Here is a 21537-nt window from a genome sequence, read left to right on the forward strand (position 1 = left end):
AGCTTTCCTGCACTCGGCGTGGTTGGGTCGTTTCAGCACGAAAAACGTCTAACAACAATGGCGCGCACATAGTGTGTGTGTGTTTATTGAGGCAGCAAATTTTACAGGAAAATAGTTTTCTCTCCTAAGCTCCCCCAATTGTTATTGGTCCGAATCTCGGAAGATGGCGAAAGACTCTGTCTCTCTCTAGGCCAGGCAGAAATTCGGAAAAGTGAAGCTGGTCCTTCCAGGGGGGTTTTTTCGACTCATTTTGCTTCATCAAATTCCTCGCAGTGTGGTTTAGTGATTTGTGAAGCTCCACTAAATCGGCTTTTCATTGCACCAGAAGAGTTCTTTTTTTGTCCCCCCTCATCGGGTGTATTGTTGTCGAACGGGAATTGTTGCAACAATGCTGACGATGGTTCGGTTGAATTGGTTGGGTTTATTTTATTCTTAGGTCATGTCAATGCAAGGCACAGTGTCTTAAGTAATGCTTTTTCTGAACGGAAAGTAACGGTTAAAGGAACAAAATGATGTTATTTTAGGTGTAAAATTTTAAGATTATTCGATTTTTGTTTTACTTCGTTGGAAATTAGAATATCTAATACATATAATTGTAATTTTATGCAACATTGACTTTAATGTGTCAAATAATTTTAATGGAGTGGTTTATCTATTCACTATGTCGTAATATAATTTGATGTAGTTCTTAACCAAAGCAATGCTTAAATTCTTTGAGTGTTCTCGCGTAGCATACATTTAGGCGTATATATTATTTGTAAAATATAAGTTCTACGCACAAAACGAACTAAAGGACGATTTTAATTTAATTTTATTATGAAGTTTGATCGAATTATCTTCTAAATATTTAAAAAATTAAATTTTGAGTTGGTATTTAACATTTTACCCATTGGAATGTGCACTCCTTTAAGAATAAATGACCATAAAAATCTTTCTCTATGTCTTTATGTGTAGTTTCCAATGCACGAATTTGAATTTTAAATTCCAAACCCCCAAACCCACCGATTGTTTATGCTTCACCAGTAACTTTTCGCAATTTTGAAACAGTTACAGACTGTCCCAAACCAAAAGCATAATAAAAAACACACACATAATTTCAATGTCTAACTTTGTGCAGCGCAAACCAACTTATTGTTCCCAATTTCTGCCAATGACTTTTTATGACACAAATGTTAACCGGAACCAGTTTTCGCAAACCTCGAAATTAGTCAACAAAACGAACCGCATCGCTTCGATGATGATGCCCGACGGTGGGTTAAAACCCCACGCTAAAGCAACGAACGAAAATAGTGAAGAAAAAGTAAAACGGTAAACCGTTTGGGGATGGGACGGATTAAAAATGACAAAAACTGTGGGTGCATGTAAAGGACAGGCTGTGTTGTTCTGCGGGAAAATTAAAATGTACACTGACATTAAAAATAATATTTCATAAACCAACCATCAACTCCCCAAACCATCGCGCCCTCTCCACAACGCATACACTAGATTGGATGAAACTCCTGGTAAAACGGGCGGGAAGTCTTTAGAATCGGAGGTTAGTTAAAGCGGTGTTGGAGGAATCCGGGGGAGGAAAAAAAGGTAAAGGAAACGCATTCATGAAATCCGTGAAACAACCGACACAGAAGCCGGAAAACTTTAAGTACAGCTACGTGATTTCTGCCGCCTCCTGTACGTATGTATGTGGAGATGTATGTTACTGTATGTGTGCGCGCTTCGAACTCACGCCTGCCGGAATGCATAAAGAATATTAATTCCATCCCGGGACATAGAATAATGCTCTCGCTGCCCGGCCCCAATTGCGCCGTTGTGTCACCATGGTGCGCGTTCGCCGTCAAGGTTCTCTGGAGCACAGTGGACATCTTTATGGCTTGGCGTGGAGGCTGAAGGTTAGCCGTTTGCAATATGCTTCCGTTTCGTGTGGTGCATCCTTCGCCACGGTGTGCGACACTCCTCTCTCTCCCTCTCTCTCTGTCTTTTAGTACAATTATGATTTTACCCTTTTGTGGTGCTGCTCGTGGCCTCGGCTTGCTCTCTGTCCGATCCACGCACACACTTCAAGATTCGCAAAGCTAGGGTTTGTGGGTAATGAATGAATAAGTGCACATTGTACCAGTGGCCAAAGCGTGGTGGTGGTAGTTATGCAAATCTATCCCTTGGTTACCGTCATTTGCAAGGATAATGATAATGTAAAAACCTAAAAGCTTACAAAAAAATATTAAACAGTGCATTTCTGCTGCGGAAAGTTAAACGTGGTTTGTTGGGATGGGCAGTTTTTGGTTAGTAAAACGAAGAAGGAGTAGAAGAAGGTCAGTCGAACGGAGTTTGGGAATATTTTTATTTATGTTTAATTACAAAATGCGTCCGATTATGCAAGTCCTGTGTCACATGTTGGTATTATTTTTCATAAAAAACGTTCGCCTTTCATAATATAGCAACCAAAGCAAATGGAGTTTTGATATTAATTTGCGTTTTTTTAAATAAAACACTCTTTCAAACGATCTATCAATATTGCCCAATTAATAATTAAAAATCGAACCTTTCCCAGGTTCGGTAGCATTGAAAAATAATTGATGCAAAACACCGAAACCATTATTTCTCACAGCATAGCCATTACGCTTCAGAGCAGGTGTGTGCGATGACTACACGTGTGAGTCACTTTTTCCGGCAACGGATATTGAATTATTTCCCTTTGTGTTGCTTTTTAGATGTTTTGAACTCCCCCCTTAAATATGAATTGATAGCCGCCGAGCAGATTTTGCAGATTTAATGAGTGGTGTACCCCACAATTCGTTTTGCTGCCTCTAATCAAGTAGCGCCATAAATATGAGAAAGCCCGTCTGAGTTGTTCGTTTCATTGCCGATTGACACCGATCTGGCTGCACGTTAAATTGCATCGAGAAAAACGATTGTGGAAATATGTGTGTATGTGTTAAAACATTAATGTGATCGATCAATCCGTCGTAATTCACACGTGTGGCGTGTTTGTAGGGCCACGTTTTTCGAAAGGGCATCAAAATTTCATTAATTAAAAGAGTAGTGCAGTGGTGCGCGCACCCTTCATATAAAATTAGGCAAAAATCGGTTTTTGCTAGCCCAAATCCCATTCCTGGACGAGGGAATATTCATGCTGACATAAGCTGCTGCTACTTTCGCAGTAGTGTGCGCGGGATAAAGCTAACAAATGCAACTTAAATTGCTCTTGAATCTTCCACTTGCCGCGGCTGTGCCACAGCCAAATGATTGTTGCACGGTGGAACACGACACCGGCAAGAAGTGCATTAGAGGAGGCGACTCCGAAACGACGATGACAAACGATTAGCCCGGAAAGCAATGAGTGCAATTGTGCAATTTGCAGCAGTGGAGCCGCAACAGCCGTGGAGAACAATCACCGTACTCCGGTTGTTGCTGACCAACTGTTGTGTTTGACTGGCGCGCACCCTAGTCTGAAGATTGGGAGGACACAAGTGGACACGGGTGTCGTCTGCTCTTGGGAAACACACACACACACACACGTGACGCGTACGGCTCCGGACGCGGACATGTTATTGCGGACGGTTAGTAGCAGCATTAGCTTTGAGCAGTGGATTTCGCGGATTTTGTGTGTGGCTCTCGCCGTCGTCGCAGCTCAGAACTTGCCAGGGTCGTAAAATTTGATGGCAATGATCAGCATTTACAACTGCCGCTGCATTTACCGCCCTGGCGGGACGGCTGCATGCGCACTGGCAAACGAGCGAGACGAGACCACACTGGGAAATGGCCAACAGACCAACAGAAAAGAGGACAGGAAAAATTAAGAGCCAAGTCGCATATGGTTTTAATTACATTTTAACTGCTGCCACCATTAGGAAGGATGACTCTCTCTCTCTCGCTGGCTTCCGTATTTTGGCGCTAGTGGGCCCAGTTGGCAAGACAGGAAAGAATGAGCATTAAAATGACAGTACTCTCTCTTTAGGTTTTTTTTTTGCTTATTGCCCAACGTTGGAAAGTTTTAGTGCACAAATCATAGATAAGGAAATGGGACATGGGACAAGAAGATTAGTTTGCATATTTGTGTTCTAATTTTATTATACGTTTTAACATACTTTGTGCCAAGTTCACGTTTACATTTGTATTTTAGATACTATTTATTTTGTTTACTATCTTTGCTTTGCTGCTTCGAGAATTCGAGATATTTTTGAGAACTTATTGCATTTATTTATTTTTGTTTTGTTATTATTTACACTGCTTCATTATTATGGGTTTTTTATTTTTACTATTTGCCGTTTTATTTATTTTTGATTTTTTTAGTTTTATATTTTTTTACTGTATCTATTTTATAGTAAATTCATTTATCTTGTTTTTCTTATTTTTCTGTTTACGTAATTCGGCTGCATAAACGTAGGAACTTTTTTATTTATGTTAACGTTTTTGTTAGCATGAAAATTTTGAAACATGAATCATAGTAACGATAACACCTTACAAAATCGGTAACTGACTATAACATACATTGGAATTTATGGTCAATTTATGCTGATACGTGAGTATGCTGCTTGTCAATGGTGCAACGCATACGATCGGAGCTTCATCCGTTGCGTACACGTTCATTCGATTCAGTATCTTACTTGTGTGATTTTTTTTTTCTGAACTTCAATACTTAATTTGCATATATTTTTTGCCCAACGCTTACACTCGACTAACATGGGTCAAAAAGGAGTTTTGGTTCGTCATATAAATCTTACACCATTTTTGTTCGAGCACCGTTCGATGCACCATGGTTGGGATAGATTAACTCAACCCCTTTTTGCTCTTTCCCTTCCTTCAGTCGAAGTACAAAACCAGCTTCCTTCCTGTGTGACCCTTACGTGGCAAAAGCGATCTCTCTATGCCATCAGCGCATTAAATGAAGCCCCTTCAATAACCAAGTTTTACTGAGCACCAAGAATAAAAAAAAAGAGGAGGGAAAAAACTGTCGATATATGCAATCTTACGCGTGGTGTGCATGTGTAGTGCGTTGGAGTGTGCAAGAAGCAAGTAGAGAAAAAAAACACAGAAAGGAATCCTCTTCATAAATGGAACTTTTTGCAAGTTTCTCTCGATCTCTCTCGTACGCTTCCAGTTGTCCCGTGACAAAAGGTTGCGTAGTGAAGATACGAGCTGCCAAGACACGATACCGTATGAATATAATTCACGCATTAGCTCATATTGCTGCTCCCTCGTCTAGAAGGTTTAACCCTCTATTACCCGTGAAGGTAGCTGGTCCTCAGCAGCAGAGATACAGAGCGAAAGAGAGAGAAAGAGAGAGAGAGAGAGAGAGAGAGAATCCTATCGAAATAATACACTTTTCTTCTACCTTTTACATCCTTATCAAGAGCTGGATGGAGAGAAAACTCCATGCAGCAAGTAGAAATAGTTGGAAAATACGTGAGACGGAAATCGGAACGACATGGGTGTTGGTAGTATTGCATTTTGTTTTTTTTTTTTCACTTAAATTTATTCGTGCAAAAGATTTCCATACTTTCAACACCATAAATTTTATTCCTTTTCCTCCTGCTGTACCGGATTTCGGATGGATTTCAATAGAATTTGAAAGCAGTTCAAAAAGTTAGTTCTTTTCCATGGAAACTATAGTGTGGCAGCTGTATTAACTGTTTCTGGCTTTTTTATATTTTTGTTAAAAAAGAATCTACCTAAAGAAATAAAAAAATCTTGTTGTAATGGCAGTTAAACGATGGTCGTTTGTCGTAACAATTCACTCAGCTATATAACATCTTTTTTGTGCGGACAAAATATTGCAGTGCTATCAGATTATCTGAAGAGCCGCATGTTACAGCAATGAAAAATAAGTTACGTACAGACTCAAATAAAGATTCAACCCTTAATAGGGGAAAGACAGTGTTGTTGCGTTCTCCGAATGCAGCAAACATTTCGAGGATTTACTGTATCGGCCGCAGGCTGCGATGCATTTCGAAAAAAATAATTATACGTTCTCATGAGTGTTTAAAAAAAATCACTTTGAAATCGTTTTTTTTTTTTAATCATTAAGTCACCTACAGGGGGCAACGGAGAAAAATCTGAAATTTTAATTTTGTGATTTTTTCACAATTTTAGATCGATTTCAACAGCATGCAATTTTCCGGGGCCCTATGGTTCTTCGTTATTAAACGCAGATCCTTAGTTCAAAGCATTTATCTGTCCATGTCCGAAACTAAGCCGGCCATGCCGTCCGCCGCTTTTATGCAAGACGGCCTGGGCGTATAGCTTAAAATGAGCAGTTGACAGCGTTGCATTTGCGCCGTAACGTTGCCAATCGAAGACGCTCGCCACTGTCTTATCTTAGTAGTCAGCATCTTAAATGAAGACGCAATTGATGGTTGTTGTTCACAAAAGGTTAGAAAATTGTGAATTTTCTAGAAAACCTCTTCGGAAAATGCGTAAGCCAGCAATCGGGTCCGAATGGCAATATTTTCATCGAATCCTGCGGCCAAATCGAATCTTCTAATTTCAAAAGAAACTAAGGAGAAAACCTTAAGAAGTATGTGGAACAAGTTCGAGGGAAAAATAAAAGACATAAATCAATTGATGTCCTTGTCATTTATCGAAGCACAGCAATAAGAAGAAAAAAAAACCCTGCCTTAATTGAATTGTGTCGCGTCTATCCAACACCAGTCAGCTAAATTTCACCGGAACAACTTATCTGCCCATCCCCAATTACGTGTGGCCGGTTAGTTCGGGCGGGAAAAACTAGTTACTCTTAATTAGCTAGTTTCCCCGAAGCCATAACGTCATGAATGACAATGCCCGCCGACCATTCAATGGTGCAATGGCGCCGGGGCTTCCAGGAAAAATCATCTTCCATGTCGTTACAACCTGTTATCAATGTAAGCGTGCCCCACGTGTCGGTGTATGTGCCCGCTAGAACGATGCGGAGAAGTTGCGCATCATTTTCACATCTCATTAGTGCACGTGTCGTCGCGTCACCGCCATCATCGTCAGTGCAAGAAGAGAATCAGAACTCGCTTCAAGGCTTTCCTCTTGCCGACCAAAACCCAGTTCCTTCCTGCTATCAAATTGATTGATAGTGCGGTATGTCCTCACATACACACGGATACTCAAATAAGTACACATATGTATAAATCTGTTTATAATGATACATGGGATGAGAGCACGTGAAAAGAAAATGGCATGTTGGATGGAAGCTTCATCCATCTTGTTGTGTGGTGTCGAAAACAGGGAAGTTGACACTGTTGCATGTTTTTTTCCCCCGATGTCCTGTCCACTACTGCCTCTATGGGCAGAACAGCATCCCTGAATCAGCGAGAAAGGGCAGGACGCAGGACGCCTAATTCATGTAATTACAACCAATTCTTCTCGCATCGTTCTAACTGGAATGTAAATATTTTCCTTTTACCCAGTTCGCACTCCTCGAACGATGTGTGAACGATGATGTGTAACCACATTCCGGTTCCGTCCTCCTCGTGAGCCTGGGCTGGCCGAAAAAACAAACTGGTGTTTTACCTCCGCCAACCCTCCGGGGAGGTTTTCGAAGGGAAAGCGACAAAGGCAAGCAACAACACAATACAGCTCGTTTGGCATCAAGTGCCTCGACAAGAACGCTCTCCGCCGTGGTGTGCCACGATAAATGGCGGCCACGTATCATTTCCGCGATTGTTTGTGTTTGTTCTCGTTATTGTTGATTTAAGAGTGGGAAAAATCAACTATCAAATAGAATACCCCGGGATGCTGGATGCATCTCGTGGGGCGGACTGGTGTGTTGTTCCCTCCAAGTACCAAGGGGGATTGTGGGTGGGTAGTTCGAATCGCGAGTAGTAGCATCAGCAGCAGCACTACTATTCGATTCGGTCGATTCGGTCGAAAATAAGATAAAGCACTGCGAAAAGCGCATCTCATGCGCGCGTGGAAAACAAACAGTTTCGTGTCTCTTGTGTATGTGTGTGTGAGCGCTGCTGGCTGAGGTCTGTTCTTGTGCGCTCGCATTTTCCTCGCTCCGTTTAGCAATTCACCGTTGTCAGTCAGCATGGTTTTCCCTTTCTCCGCCGTTATGTGGTGGGTACCAGTAGGGTTAGAGAAGGAAAAATATGTTTACTTCACTGATCATCCGTTCTGTGTGGCTGTGTGCGCTGATGTGTGGTGTTTGACGAGCCATGCTTCCATGCTTCCAGGACCAGCGTTGTTTGCACATTTATTATGCTATTGTTCTGTGTTTCGTGCGCGGCTGTGAGGAAACTCGATCCGCTTCCGCGTTTGTATGTTAGCGTCGGCGGTGCGGCCGTCTGACAACGAAATTGGTTCTCAACACCAGTATGGGAAAGGAAGGCAAGGATTTCTAAATAGGATCGCAAATACTAACACTAATATTAGGAGAAAAAATAATTTCGTTGTGTTTTGATATCGCAGGTGCGGCTACAAGCTTATTAAGGGATACTAGAGTATACCCATAAATAGTTATGTTATGAAAGTTTTATCACAAAAAATGGCACTTGCGAAGAATTCTGCAATTCTACAGACAATTTACAAAAAATATCCTACACTTACTTAAAAAGAAACCTCAAAGACACTCATCAAACGATCGTTCCCCCGTTTAGCCTTCACTTTTTCTTCTTTACTAACCGACCTACTAGCTTAAGCCGGCCATCGAATGGCTTACTAGAGTGGATGATAGTCAGTCCTCACTAGGGTGGGGATTTCCGGATGTGATTTGAACCCCGCTTCGGTCATTGAATATCAACTATTAAGCTCAACGTCTCGGATTTGCTTCGACCTTACATCGAAGCACTGTTCGAAGTAGGTAGCTCTGGTAACTCAGTAAGTAAATCTTTTCTCATTAGGTACATCTGTTGTCATAAATCTGTACTATGCCCCAATAGCCAACTTCCTCACTAGGTAGTAGCTCTGCTGTCACAAATTTCTCTTCTCGTTATGGAATTATGCTCTCTTCGAATCATTGCACTAAGGTGCCCGGGGGCAGAAGTGAAAACGGCGCCGATCTTCACTCAGCAGAACCATGGTTCAAATCCCATCTATACCGTTCCTCCGAAGTACGGACCGACCATCTAACTATGTCGTATCAATAAGTCTAATGAGCCATTCAATGACCAGCGGGGTAATGTTGGTCATTAAGCCCAGAAAAATACTAAGAAAAATACTTGTTCTTACAAAGCAAATCTGTAACTTGTTCTCAGAAAGGAAATATTTAAAGTTCCTCGCCTAAAGACTGACTCGCGATCTTTCCGCGAGTCCTCAATTTTCAAAAAAGTTAGAAAATAGATATCCTCTCATCTGTAACAGAGCTATTCGTCACAAAAATAAAAGTAACACATGGATAACCTTCGTCTGTAACTAAACGACAAGAGCTCAGGAATATTTAAGTCTATCGACGATATTTTACATGTTTGTGCCAAGTATAACGCGCTAAACAGGCTGAAATACAAAGCAATCCACAACAATGAAACTTCTTATTCCAACTCGTACAGCCAAGACTTAGACCCTTTATATTTTTATCTGATCTAGAGCTCGATCGGGCTCTTCTCCTTATTTGGTGACATAAAATTTTAGATCGCAAAACGCCCGAGAACTAATTTGTACTCCCAATAGTAAACCATACATCGAAGATGGTATCATTACGCGTCATATCATAGCACACAAGCACTTCACGCGCGCACACGGTTTTTGGTCGGGAATAATGCCGCAGGCGGCAGGAAAATGGCAGCATATATGAGATTGTAGGATTTTGACAAATCACTATCGTTATAATTATGGATGAGCTTTATATTTGTGTGTACCAGCCAGCCATCCAGCCAGCAGAATCGCGAATCGGCGGCGCGCGATGACAAAGCGAAACTTTGAAGTGTGTTGTGCTGTGTACTAGGAGTAAGGGAAAACTGCACTGGTGAGGCGCAATGTAGGTTGTACACACAATGTATGTATGTTATTTTCACTGGGTCGCTGGGTGGTGTAGGGTCGAGGAGGATTGGAAAATCGTATTTGATTTCGCTTCCCACCCATCGCCGTGGCGTGCAATATGTGTGTCCGGTGTGGTATTTTAGGATGGAGATAATGCCGGAAGACACAGCAGAACCGTGCGATGCCACGAACCAGCTGCTGCAGTAGCAGCATTTGCGATGACGGGTATATTTCGCTAGCGTAATTGATACCGTCGCGCCGTAGATGAAGAGCCCTCCAAGCGCTTTACCACACTCCTGCTGTCCTGACGGTCGCCACCACCGAACCATAACAAGCATTTTCCACTCATCGCTGAACGCGAACCGTAACGTAAATGCTCACACACCCTGGCAGACTGCGCTGAGCAGGAGCATTTATTTGCGAATCATTATCGCATAAGCATTGACCAGGTCATGGTATTGGTAGTGATAATTTTTCACTACCCATTTTCCACCAACGCGGGAGCGGAACAGATCCACACACACGCGCTTTGCAGCACGTTGATAACCAATCAACCGATGATAGGGATGAGGTTTTGCTCATTTCGAAACGATTGCGTTTGTTTGTACTGGCAGGTGGTTGTCTGTGGTGGGGTGCTTTTCGTCCTGGATGGTAATAAAAAAAAATTATATTCGCTACGAGCAACCAGGCGTCTCCATCGATATAACCGGGAGGGAGAAATCATCATATAAATTCATCGCCCATATCGTTATGGGTTTGGATGATGCTGAACAACGCCAACAAAAAAGACGAAACCTCATAAACCGATCTCATAAAGTTGATCTGCTCTAACGCTTCTATCGAGCGTTAAAATTTGGTTTTTGTGAGCGTGTTTCCAAGGGAAAATGCACTATCCCTGAAGAAAAAACTGGGGGGAGCGGGAAAGAATCGGACCACCACCACCGTATGCGTGTACAGTGTATCTGTCTGAAATCATAATTCTAATTGCTTGCTCCGTTGAAGCGTTAGATGATAGGGTTTCAGACCAAAAAAAGAAAACCCAAACAGAACGAGTGAAGTGAGTTTATTGTTTCATCGGAAAATTTTTGTACCTTCAAACCTCAAACTACGAACTAACGGAAAGGAGAGTAATACATGCTGAGGATGGAAATGGACATTATCAAACCTGCTTGTTGTGGTGGTTAGCGAGCATAACATCGAATAAAGTATCGGATAACAACAACCGACCAGTGGCCGACTGTTGTTGTTATCTACGGATTATCAGCATGCAATTTTCTCGTGCTCGGTTGTGGTTGGAAAAGCGTATGTTTTTTCTAAACTTTTTCTTCATTTGTACCAGTCGGGGTGACGGCTGAGGACTCCGACGCTCACACATGAGGCTTGTAGTTTGTAGAAGCAAAAATATTAAACCCCTTTTACCTTGCTGTCAGCATGGAAAATATTCTACGAATTAAGGATGGCTTCTGACGGGGATTCGAAAAAAAAGTCAAACATAATTCGTTTGTAGAATTGGCTACCAAATGTAAAAACAGGTGTCCAAATTGCAATGGCTCTAGTCCTAGTCCTGCGTCAATAGGTGGGCTGTAACTGACAGTTCTAGAATTTCCGCAGTAAAATGTTGTTTGAGTTTTTAACTATTTCTCATAAAAAATGGTTTTTAGTAAGTTATATGTGAACCTCAATCAACTAAACACTACCCTAGCAACTGCGCCTGAAATTACAAAATTACAGCTACAAAGGATTTCCCTACTCTCGTCATCAAATTCCCGGTAAGAGGATTTATAATTTCAATAAACACAAAAGGCTGACAAGCTAGAAAATTGTATCTGTTCCGGTGTGTTCTGCCCGCGGTGTATCAGCAATTATTCGTACGCATAATACACGGCATCCCATTTGGTTTATTTTATCGTGAATAGGATAGAGAATTCGCACTCAGTCAACACGTCCCCGGTTGGTGCGCCGCAGACAGCGAGCGATAAGTTTGAATAGCGGGTACGTTTACCTGCATTCATTCGTCAATTTGGCACCAGAATGGCGTGAGGCTTTTTCGCACACTGGAAGGTGGTCTATTTGGATGCCCTTTCTTCTCCCTCGGCAACTTCTGTTCGCGGTTCGAGATAAATCTTTGCTTTCAAGCTCAAGAAAGATCGAACGCGCACGTTAAGGCGGCCCACGGCAGCTTTGCATTGTTGTGCCGTGAAAACGGAAACGGGCACATAATATTTCACGCGGTGCCTTCCCTTCTGCGAAAGGAAGCGATCACACACATACCACAAAAGCCACGGATGGTGGGGCCCTGTTCCATCACTAAACACAGCATTCGCAACAACGGACTTTGTGCTGGTGATGTGTTTCCCTCTGGTCGATTGCAAAAAGCATGGCTCGGGAGTAGGAGTGTGGTGCGGTGGTAGGAAAATCGAAACAAACGCATTCATTCCCCTTGTATGGTGAATTTTGAAAAGCGCTTTCCTCGCACTAATTGCCAATTAGTGGCGTATTAAGAGTTAACCTGGTACGCCGAGGGGTTGCTTTTTACAGCATAAAACTAAGCCCATCACTACTTCTGCGCCTTACGGGTTAGGCTTCCGGGAAGAGAAGTATGGTGGAAATTATGATAGGTTTTTGTGGGATAGGTAGACAGGGCAGGAGAGACTCGTTTTGCTTTCAATTTCCGGTATACATATATATAGGTGAATGATGATTCCTCTGGCATTGAGTCCTGAAGCCACACTGGAGAAAAGCCGATTCAAAAATTAGTGCTGCAGCAGCTCAGCTGTAGATGTGCATGGTTTGGTTGACTCTGGGCTTGGAGCATAATTTTCCATCATCTTGTCGGATTTCACTCTCTTGGCACTACTTGTATCGTAGACGAAACAATAAGCTTCTCAACGAGCTCTACCGCAAGCTACCATGGAACCATCAACCAGTTAGTCGAAATGTTTCTCCAGGGCAAGCCTACCTAAGTACTCAAATTATCCGGATGTGTGAAAGTCGGCTTTCCTCATCTTTTTTTTCTGTCTGTCTGTCTATAGCTTATCCTGTAATGTAATGAGTATTTCCAGAATTCTGATTCCGTAACCCCCCCCCCCCCCCCCATCCCCTCCAAAGGTTCTGTTTTTACATTCGTTGTTTCGAAAAGACAAAACCGTATTAGTTCTTCATCGTAAGAGCTGTACTACCTCACCTTAAAAGCAAGAAAAGCAGGATTTGTGTGCGTTTTCCCCCGTGGAAAGGACTCATTATCGTTTCCCTTTCGAAAATGGTAACCAACGTTCAGCGTATTGGTAGCGTTCACTCAGAATCACAACCCATCCCTTGTGGCAATTGAATAGAATCGGAGTCAGAATGTTTCGAAGACTAATGGTCTAACACGGCGGTCCAGGCTCGAAAAGAATGTTTTTTTCTTTGCATTCGTGATGGTGGTTTTAAGAGCCTTCTGAACCACAAAATGGAAATCCTAAAGCACTCTTTTCGGTTGGTTGAAGTTGGCTTTTTTTTTGTTGCGATGGGGTTGTGTTGTAATGGTTGTAGTGTTGTTTGTTGATGAAGATCGAAGTAGAGAGAGAAAAACTCCTCCTTGCTTAAAGGTTTCCGTATCGTTCGTTGTTTCCTGTTTGGTCGGATTAATGATAGGAGTGTTAGTCCTCGTCTTCTTCTCGCCCTATTTCCAAGCGCCAAGTGTAGCTTCTCGATGCATTTTCATTTGTTTTTCTTCGCATCGAAACATGCACTTACTGATGCGGTTTTAGTTAGCACGAGCGAGAAGGAGAGGTTCTTCAACCCTATTGGTAAACATGGCACAAACCACACAAGCCACGACTAACTTCCTCTCAGTTCGTGTAAGATTTGCTCTACCATGTGCAGCAGTTCGATGAAATGCATCCGAGATGTGGTTCCATGTTTTGTATATCTCGAGCACATCGGCACCATATCAAGTAAGCTAACTGCAAAGCCAGACGATGGTTTCGTGGTAGCGATGTGTATGCATGGCGAAAAACAAGAATTAATCCATTGCTCGTGTATATTGATGGAGGTTGTTGGCGCGCAAGAAATTAAACCACGCCTGGGTAGGGATCTCTCGCAAATTTTGTGGCTACTTTCCTTGCAGTTTGTTAGTTTTGAGAAATTGTGGAATTATTAGAACTTTGGAATAGTTATTAATTTTTACCATCATTAAAGAAAGGTAAGAAATTCTCGTGAATTTTCGAAGTCGGCTTAGTCCTCACGACATCAATACACAAATGCATTTCCAATTAACTCATTCGAAAGCTCTCTCTGTCTTATAGCTGAAGGATTATAATCATAACCGGATTACAGTTGTCACATATTGTTCACATCTTCAAATTCGCGTGTATCAAAATCGAATCGCCGTGTTAGAATGCCAATAAAAGCAAAGCACTTTTTCGTTCTTTTCATCAGGCAGCTTCTGGGCAAGCAGTTCTGGGCACGCATACGCTTAAGCTACTGTGTTGGCTTTGCACTTCTTCGCCGCATAACAAAGCGTATCATAATCACACTGCTCTTTTGAAAAATAGACTCAAAAATATGTGATCGTAGTCCATTTTGGTTTTCTTTGTGTCTCGCTTGTCTACAATCGAATGACTTTCGGTACGAAAACACTGAGATGAAAATGAAAACGACGTACTTTTGTTCGAGGTGACATAATCCCTCCATTGCGAAAAGGTGCTCGCTGGGTGCTATCGTCGCATGGAAATTGGCCTCATATTTTCCATCTATTAAGCTAAGTGCGCGCGAGACAGAGAGAAAAAAGGATGCGGTCCGGTGTTTAAGAAATGTCCGTGTGCATTGAAATTCGTATGCTTTTCTTCAACATTGTTAGGGTGGGTTAGCAGCGATTTGCATAAACGGGAAAGACACATTTTTCTTACCCACTGTAGCTAACCAAGCGGCCAGAGCAGCGTGTGTTCGTTTTATTAGGTTTGAATAAAAATAAAAATTCTCTTTCCGTTCCCTTTACTTCTTGGTGTGGATTTAAAATGCTTAAACTAGCAATTTTAAACAACATTCTATCTCCTTCGCACACATTCGCATTTTTTTTGGTATGGTACGTGTTTGGTATTTTAATGGAAAAACAATTCATCTGAAGGAAAGCTGGGCGATGCGACTGCTGGCGGTCAGCTGCAATTTTAAGATGGAATTTCAGCCAAGTGTTTCTGGGGTATTGTGCGAGGTGTACTTAGGTTCTCCACACTTTCCAAGCAATCAACAGATTGTGCGGTATAATTTAGCCATTATAAAATTCTATAGAAAGAGAGAGAAAGTGCCAGAATGAAAATAACGCAGGAATAAAAAAGACACGGTACAGATACACCGAATAAACAACATTTTAAGGCAAGAATGCTCCGAGATGTTGTGTTGTTTTTGGAACATATGCTGCCATAAGAAAGAAATTTACTTTTACTTTATTTAATATATTAGAAGCTCTTTCTATACTCGTTTTTGTTTTATAAATCTTAGACAAAAAACAAAAGGTATTCTCCTCTGTTTTTCGGATATGAAATTATAAGAGGATTTCAATTAAAAAAATCTCCATTTTTCCCATATTTTTGCCACATTTGCTATTTACTTTTATAATTTTTTTGCCGCCCGGAACCTGCTACATTCGCACTAGCGAGCTAGCCTCAGTGTGTCTTTGTTATCGGTCCTTCTCGGTCTACAAAGACTGTTAACAATCGTCGTTGGTTGAGTTTATTGTCAACCAATGACCTGGAAAAGAGGATGGGATATAGTAAATATAAACGGCCCGATAATATAGGTGTGACAACAGGTGAGGGTAAATAGTTGTGACAGTGTTTAAACTACGCAGGCTATCGAACATCAATTGATAAATAATAAATTAAATTGATGAGCAAGCTGGATGGAGCTCTCAAATGTTTTAAAAAGTAATATTGCAATTCTCATTTAATATTAATGGATTTGATATTTTACTTCAACTGAATCTCAATCAAATATTACTGCCGACCGAAAATCAATGTTTTCCTAAAAATATTTTTATAATTTATCCATTTAAATATTATTCTCTCTTCTACCAGGTACCATGCGTCTCCATTGAGTATCAATCCATCCACTAATCCACACTCTTTTCGCTTTCTCTCTCTCGCTTCGCAGAACGCAAGCTGTTCGTCGGTATGCTTAGCAAAAAATATAATGAGAACGATGTACGACAGCTGTTCTCGGGCCACGGCACCATCGAGGAGTGTACGGTACTGCGTGACCCGTCCGGGCAGAGTAAAGGCTGTGCTTTCGTAACATTCGCAACCAAACAGTCCGCGATCGGTGCAATTAAGGTGAGTAGATGTTGATGTTGGTTCCCCTGTATTGTTCTGATGACAATTAAACCGGCCCGCCCGTGTTGGAAAGCTCGTAATCGCGCACCGTGTAAAATGATTAATGAAAGTGTGAACAATTAAAAGCCTTCTACATCTAACTACTGAAGGTCACCCCTTTTCTATGGTTACAAGTTTCATAAAATAATCCTTTTCTATATCGACGCTACTCTGTAGACTGCAGGCCGGGTGGAAACACGCACTAAGTGAAACCATAAGCTGGGCACTGGCAGCACAATTTGTGGTCGAGACACACACACTCAGCGCAGCTCACAAAACCGGCCCCAGTGGTTCGATCGATAAATAAATCATGTTTGTATTTGCAACCATAAAACACTTCATACAACGGCACACAAGTACTTTGGTAGATCGGTTGGAATTGGATCGCGTTTTTTTTTTCTTTGTTATATACCATGTACGTGTAACTGTATCCAACACTAGCTAAAGAACGCGAAACACTGTGGCCAGAGTGTATCTTCTAACCGAGCCCCCAACGGTGCGCGCTCGATGTCGATGATGAGGCGTCGAGACCACACGCCCTTTGCCTGAGCTCGGGTGGCTGGAGTGAGCAGTGCAACCACAAACCTCCGATTTGATTTATGACTCCGAAGAAAGGGTGATAAGCTCTGAGGTTGGTTGGTCGAGCAGATTGCGGGAGTTTTGCGGGATGGGGTGCGAGATAAAAAATGGGTTATTTATTTATCGCTTTCACCACCATTCACGATCGTATGGCTGGAGTGTGGTGCGTGTGTGTGTGTGTGTGTGTTTATCAGTTGTGGAGTCAAAAATGGTATATCTATAGCAATCCAGTCGCAGTGGGCTCTTCATTCGATGGACCCACATCCATGAAGCACGCGCTGGTAAATGTATCCTGTCCGAGATAGGACGCACATTCTTCTATCCATAATTTATTTCTATATCAGTTTAATGAATGCTACTGATGTGGTCTGTTCGCATACAACCCAATCACTCGGTCGGCTAAAGCTCACGAGAAGTGAGCACATTTGCTTAACGCAAAAAGTGACTTCATGAATCTTTTACTGATATTAAATTCATTCCATTTCAAGGTAACTATAGAGCTTGGGAGTTGGAAAAATAAAGGTAGAAAAAATCGCCCCCAATTACCATACCCTCCAAACAGGTCAGTTTTAGTAATTGGGTTCTGCACACATGTTTCGCAATTAGTAACATAATAGCATCCTATTCAACGTGTGCGTATTGTGGACGATGACTATTTTTTGTTTTGTTTGCCCAACGCTCATTTCGGATGCACTTTAAATGTGTAATGTGATACATTTTTCATGTGCACTATAGTGCACAATTAGCTTGTTGTTGATTAAACTTCTGGTTCGGTGTAGAAAATGTGCTAGAATATGAAACCAGATGAAACAAAATGCGTGGTGTTGGACGTGTGTATTGTGCAATAGAAAAATCATTATCATTAAACGATCACAAGCAGCAGCGGGTTCCGGCCGTGAGCTCAACAAATTCGGCACGCAATTGGGAGAGCTTTTCCGATCAATCCGCCCACCGCGGTAAATGTAGCACGATGATGCGCCTAAGTGAAATCGAATTAATTGCTACGTTTAATTAAATTGAAAATGCGTATTCTCTGAACATGGTAATATTTTTTTGCTATATTCATTTCCTGCCCATTGAATCGATTGATTGAGATTTGGATATGGTGTATGTGTGTGTGTGTGTGTGTGTGCGCAAATACAAAAAAAACCTTGGTAGTATTTCGTGTACAAAATAGCCAACGGGCCAATGTATATCGAATTCATTTCATTTCCCCATTTCCCATTTGTCTGGGGGTTTTTTGGGTTGTAGGAGAACCAGAAGCAGGAAATTTGTCCAACCTGAAACAAAAGGTACATATCGCGTTTGATGGCATCCGTCATCGCTGCTTCCTGCGTGTGATGTGTTTGGATTGAAATGTTTTTAATGATTCGTTATCCTTACCTCCAAGCCGGCCAATAGGTCACCATCCCCCGGGGCATCGGAATAGGTGTAGCGTAGGAGATGGATGAACCCGATGAACAAACGATTTTATGATTGATGATGTGGAATTAACGATTTTTATTATATTAATCCGTTAGCCAGCGGTTGAATGAGTTATTACAGAAGGATTTCAATTATTTTATCATGCATCTCTCGTCGTTGGGATTCGCTTTGAAATGCATACATACACACAAGCGCGTGCGCGTATTAAGAACCGCACTCAGTGGAAAATTATTTTCTATTTTATTTTAATGAACCCGCAGCACCTGTTGCTCTTCAACTGGGAAAGAAGACTTGTTCAACAAAGCTGGGAAGGCTTTCAATAAAAAGGGAAAAAATGTAATACATTTCCAATGAAAGAATGTTTCATCGTCATTCACTAACAGTCTTGCTATGAAATGAAGTAACATATTGTGTAAATCATGCCGAACCTTACTGCTGAAGCTTCAGGTTGAGGAATAAAAAGGATTCTCTTGAGCGATTTGGCCCCATTTATCATGAAACAAGGGACAAAAGTTGTGTGAGGTAGTGCACAGCGGGCATTTACGAAGAAATATCGGAACATAACGTATTTTGATCAATTGAATGATCAGGAAATAATCTGTTTTATCAGTTTTGTTACAAGAAATTTTTTTACAATTTTTTATAAAAAAAACCATTGTAAACAGTAAAGTGCAAAACTTTACTGTAGAAAAACTGTTGTGGTGCTGTCTGTTTGGAATATTTTACAATAATGTAGTATAATAACAAACATGCATCTAGTTTTTCAAGGTTTAACAATTTCCATGGAGCCTTTAGAGGAAATGGATTGGTTTGATCTTTTAGATGGAAAATCTTTTATCGTAAAACTAAAAAAAAGTTTCAGATTCAAATGATCTTTGAATTGATGACACCCAAAAAGTTTTAAGAAAAAAGCGTTTTTTATTTATTTAATTTGAGGGACTCGCAAAACAAAGTGTCAAATGTATAAATTTATATTTTTTCAAAGCTTAAACCCCTAGTTTCGGAAACTTTCTTCCATGTTTGATATTGTTCAAGCTCAATTTAGATTTTTTTATGTTTAATACCACACAAAATTAAATTATTTTCAGAAGACTGCAAATGAGGTTTTTATGTAGAGGATAGCAGCCCTCAAGTTCAAGTAAAATCAATCTCACCCCCTAACGCACTTCAATCGAGTGGTTTTTCGTATAATGACACAGCATCACCCGTCAACCGTTTGTTGTTTAATCCTGCCGAGAAGGATCATTACGGATTGTTTTGATTTTGGCTCTCGGTCCTTTTTCATGGCACAACCAAAAACGTCAAATAATTGTTTTTTATGTTGTTTTACTGGTGAATAATAAATCTCACTTGTTTGCCCATCTTTCATACACTTTAAATATTCGCACTTAGATTTTCGGCGATAATGATGCACATTTTAAATGGTATACATAATCACCTCCTCCAGATGTAAATGCCATCGAATTCAATTTTCTTTTTCATTCGGAAAAGCGGAACAAAGCGCTGATGTTGTGAACGTTTTACGCGTTGATCCTTGATCGTCGTCCATTTCACAACGAACTTAGCGGCCGCCACATTGTCTGTGTCCTCATCTTGATGGGACATGTTTTTTTTTGTGTCGATTGTACAACAGTAAAATTTAATGATGGTCAAACGGACGGATAGCAGCGCTCCGGTGGCTCTAGCTCTGGGCACCAGTGGCGCAAAAAGCAAGAACCACAAAAGTTCGTCTTCTTGAACCTGCCAATTTGGCGTCGATCCTTTCTGGTGGTGGTGGAGGTCGCGATTAAACGACGCCACCAAACGGCATGCCCTACTCTAAACGGGAACTGGGGTCGGAAGCATCCCCATTAGTGCAGCAACATTGGCACCCGCAGCAGCATAACGACATGCAAAACATCAATAACAATAATCATCGTTTATGTGATTGTGATGTTTTTTTTTGTTTCCCCTTTGCTTTTGTCCCCCCCTCCCCCCCCCCCCCCCCCCCCCCCCGATCTCTGTGACCCCGTCAGTAGATGGGGAGCTACGTTTTGTGTGTTTGTGTTTGACAAGCATACAAAAAAGAAAAGAGAAAAAAAAGCAACCACCATTATCACCATCAACTACAACACAACCATACAAACAACACAAAAAAGTCCTCATCTTTCCACATTCGCCAACAAACTGTCGACTGTGAAAGCGTCAAAAGGATGCGCGTTGGAAAACACGAGAATGCGTTCTGGTCCTCCTTTTTTTCCCTTCACTGCTAGAATGAAGAGAAATTCGTATTTCGTTTCGCTTGATGTGGTATGATAAAACTGAGCAAGGTTTTTATGCTGATGCCGGCTGGCGATAGTTTGTGCCAGTGATAGGCAACATAAAGCAGCGACAATAATACACAACAGCGACTTTCGTCCCCTTTCTTGGTGAGCAATAGCATCCATTTCCTTCTGCGCTTTTCTTCTCAAAAAAAAAAAAAAGAAATAAGAAAGAGGAAGCGATCGTTCCGATTTTTTATGTGGCTTGGCTGTGGTTTTTGTCGTGCGTTGACATCGTTTGTGCGACGGGGCAGGCAGTAACGATTATTTCTTATTGCATTCGAATTGACATTGGATGGGTTTGAATTTGTGGGGTGGATTTTCCGTTTTACTTAAGCGGAGTTTTCCCATAAAGCTGCTGCTGAAGTAAATGTAATTTTTATTTTTCATAAGCTTATAATTATGTGCACATAAATGCTTGCTTCATGATTGTAACGATAGTAAGTACAGCACGCCCCGTCGTGTTACTGGTCCCATTTTGGAAGGGGGTGCTTTCGTCAATGGAGCGTCATTAGCCGCCCTCCGAGGCAAACATTGTATTTCCTACCGACCGTGCCGTGTATTTGAACCATTTTGCTTGCTCCCTCAACAGGGACACTTGTCAAGACGAGCTAATGAGCTCTTGTTTAGCAGCCCCTTGTATATGTGTGTGTGTGTGTGTGAGTTGCTGCCTTTATTCGCGCTAGGTCTCTTTGTAGGGCTGCCAGGATATTGGTGTGTAAAATTCTCTCTTTCACGTATCGGGAATCGCGTGTCAGCAAGCTTATCCTTGCAGCAGAAATGACAAAAGATATAACACCGCACCGAGACGACACACTTGGGATCATCCGAAAACTCCGGAACGGCGAAACGTTTCTATGTAAATTTTATGATTTTTAAGCACCATTCATTCCGACAAGAGGAACCACGTGTTTTCGCACCTTTCCGCGTCACTTGCGCTGGAAGAAAGTGCGGCGTGTCCTGTTGCCAACAAAAACACAATGGCA

The 21537-nt window shown here is 41.6% G+C and overlaps 2 protein-coding genes across 5 annotated transcripts in view; one reads left to right on the plus strand and one right to left on the minus strand.

Annotated features, from left to right (window-relative positions):
* The window catches only part of LOC126564230 (CUGBP Elav-like family member 2), a 222427-nt gene that overhangs the window by 191667 nt on the left and 9223 nt on the right, over nucleotides 1–21537 (plus strand). For all 4 annotated transcript variants that reach the window (XM_050221213.1, XM_050221214.1, XM_050221215.1 and 1 more), the window contains exon 5: nucleotides 16030–16208. In XM_050221213.1, the coding sequence (XP_050077170.1) occupies nucleotides 16030–16208 (179 nt within the window). The remainder of the gene's footprint in view (nucleotides 1–16029; nucleotides 16209–21537) is intronic.
* Nucleotides 1–21537, minus strand: part of LOC126565697 (uncharacterized) — a 341656-nt gene that overhangs the window by 3586 nt on the left and 316533 nt on the right. The gene's annotated exons all lie outside the window — the stretch shown is intronic.

The sequence above is a fragment of the Anopheles maculipalpis genome, chromosome 3RL, assembly GCF_943734695.1.
Source record: "Anopheles maculipalpis chromosome 3RL, idAnoMacuDA_375_x, whole genome shotgun sequence".
In the NCBI taxonomy this organism is placed as follows: domain Eukaryota; kingdom Metazoa; phylum Arthropoda; class Insecta; order Diptera; family Culicidae; genus Anopheles; species Anopheles maculipalpis.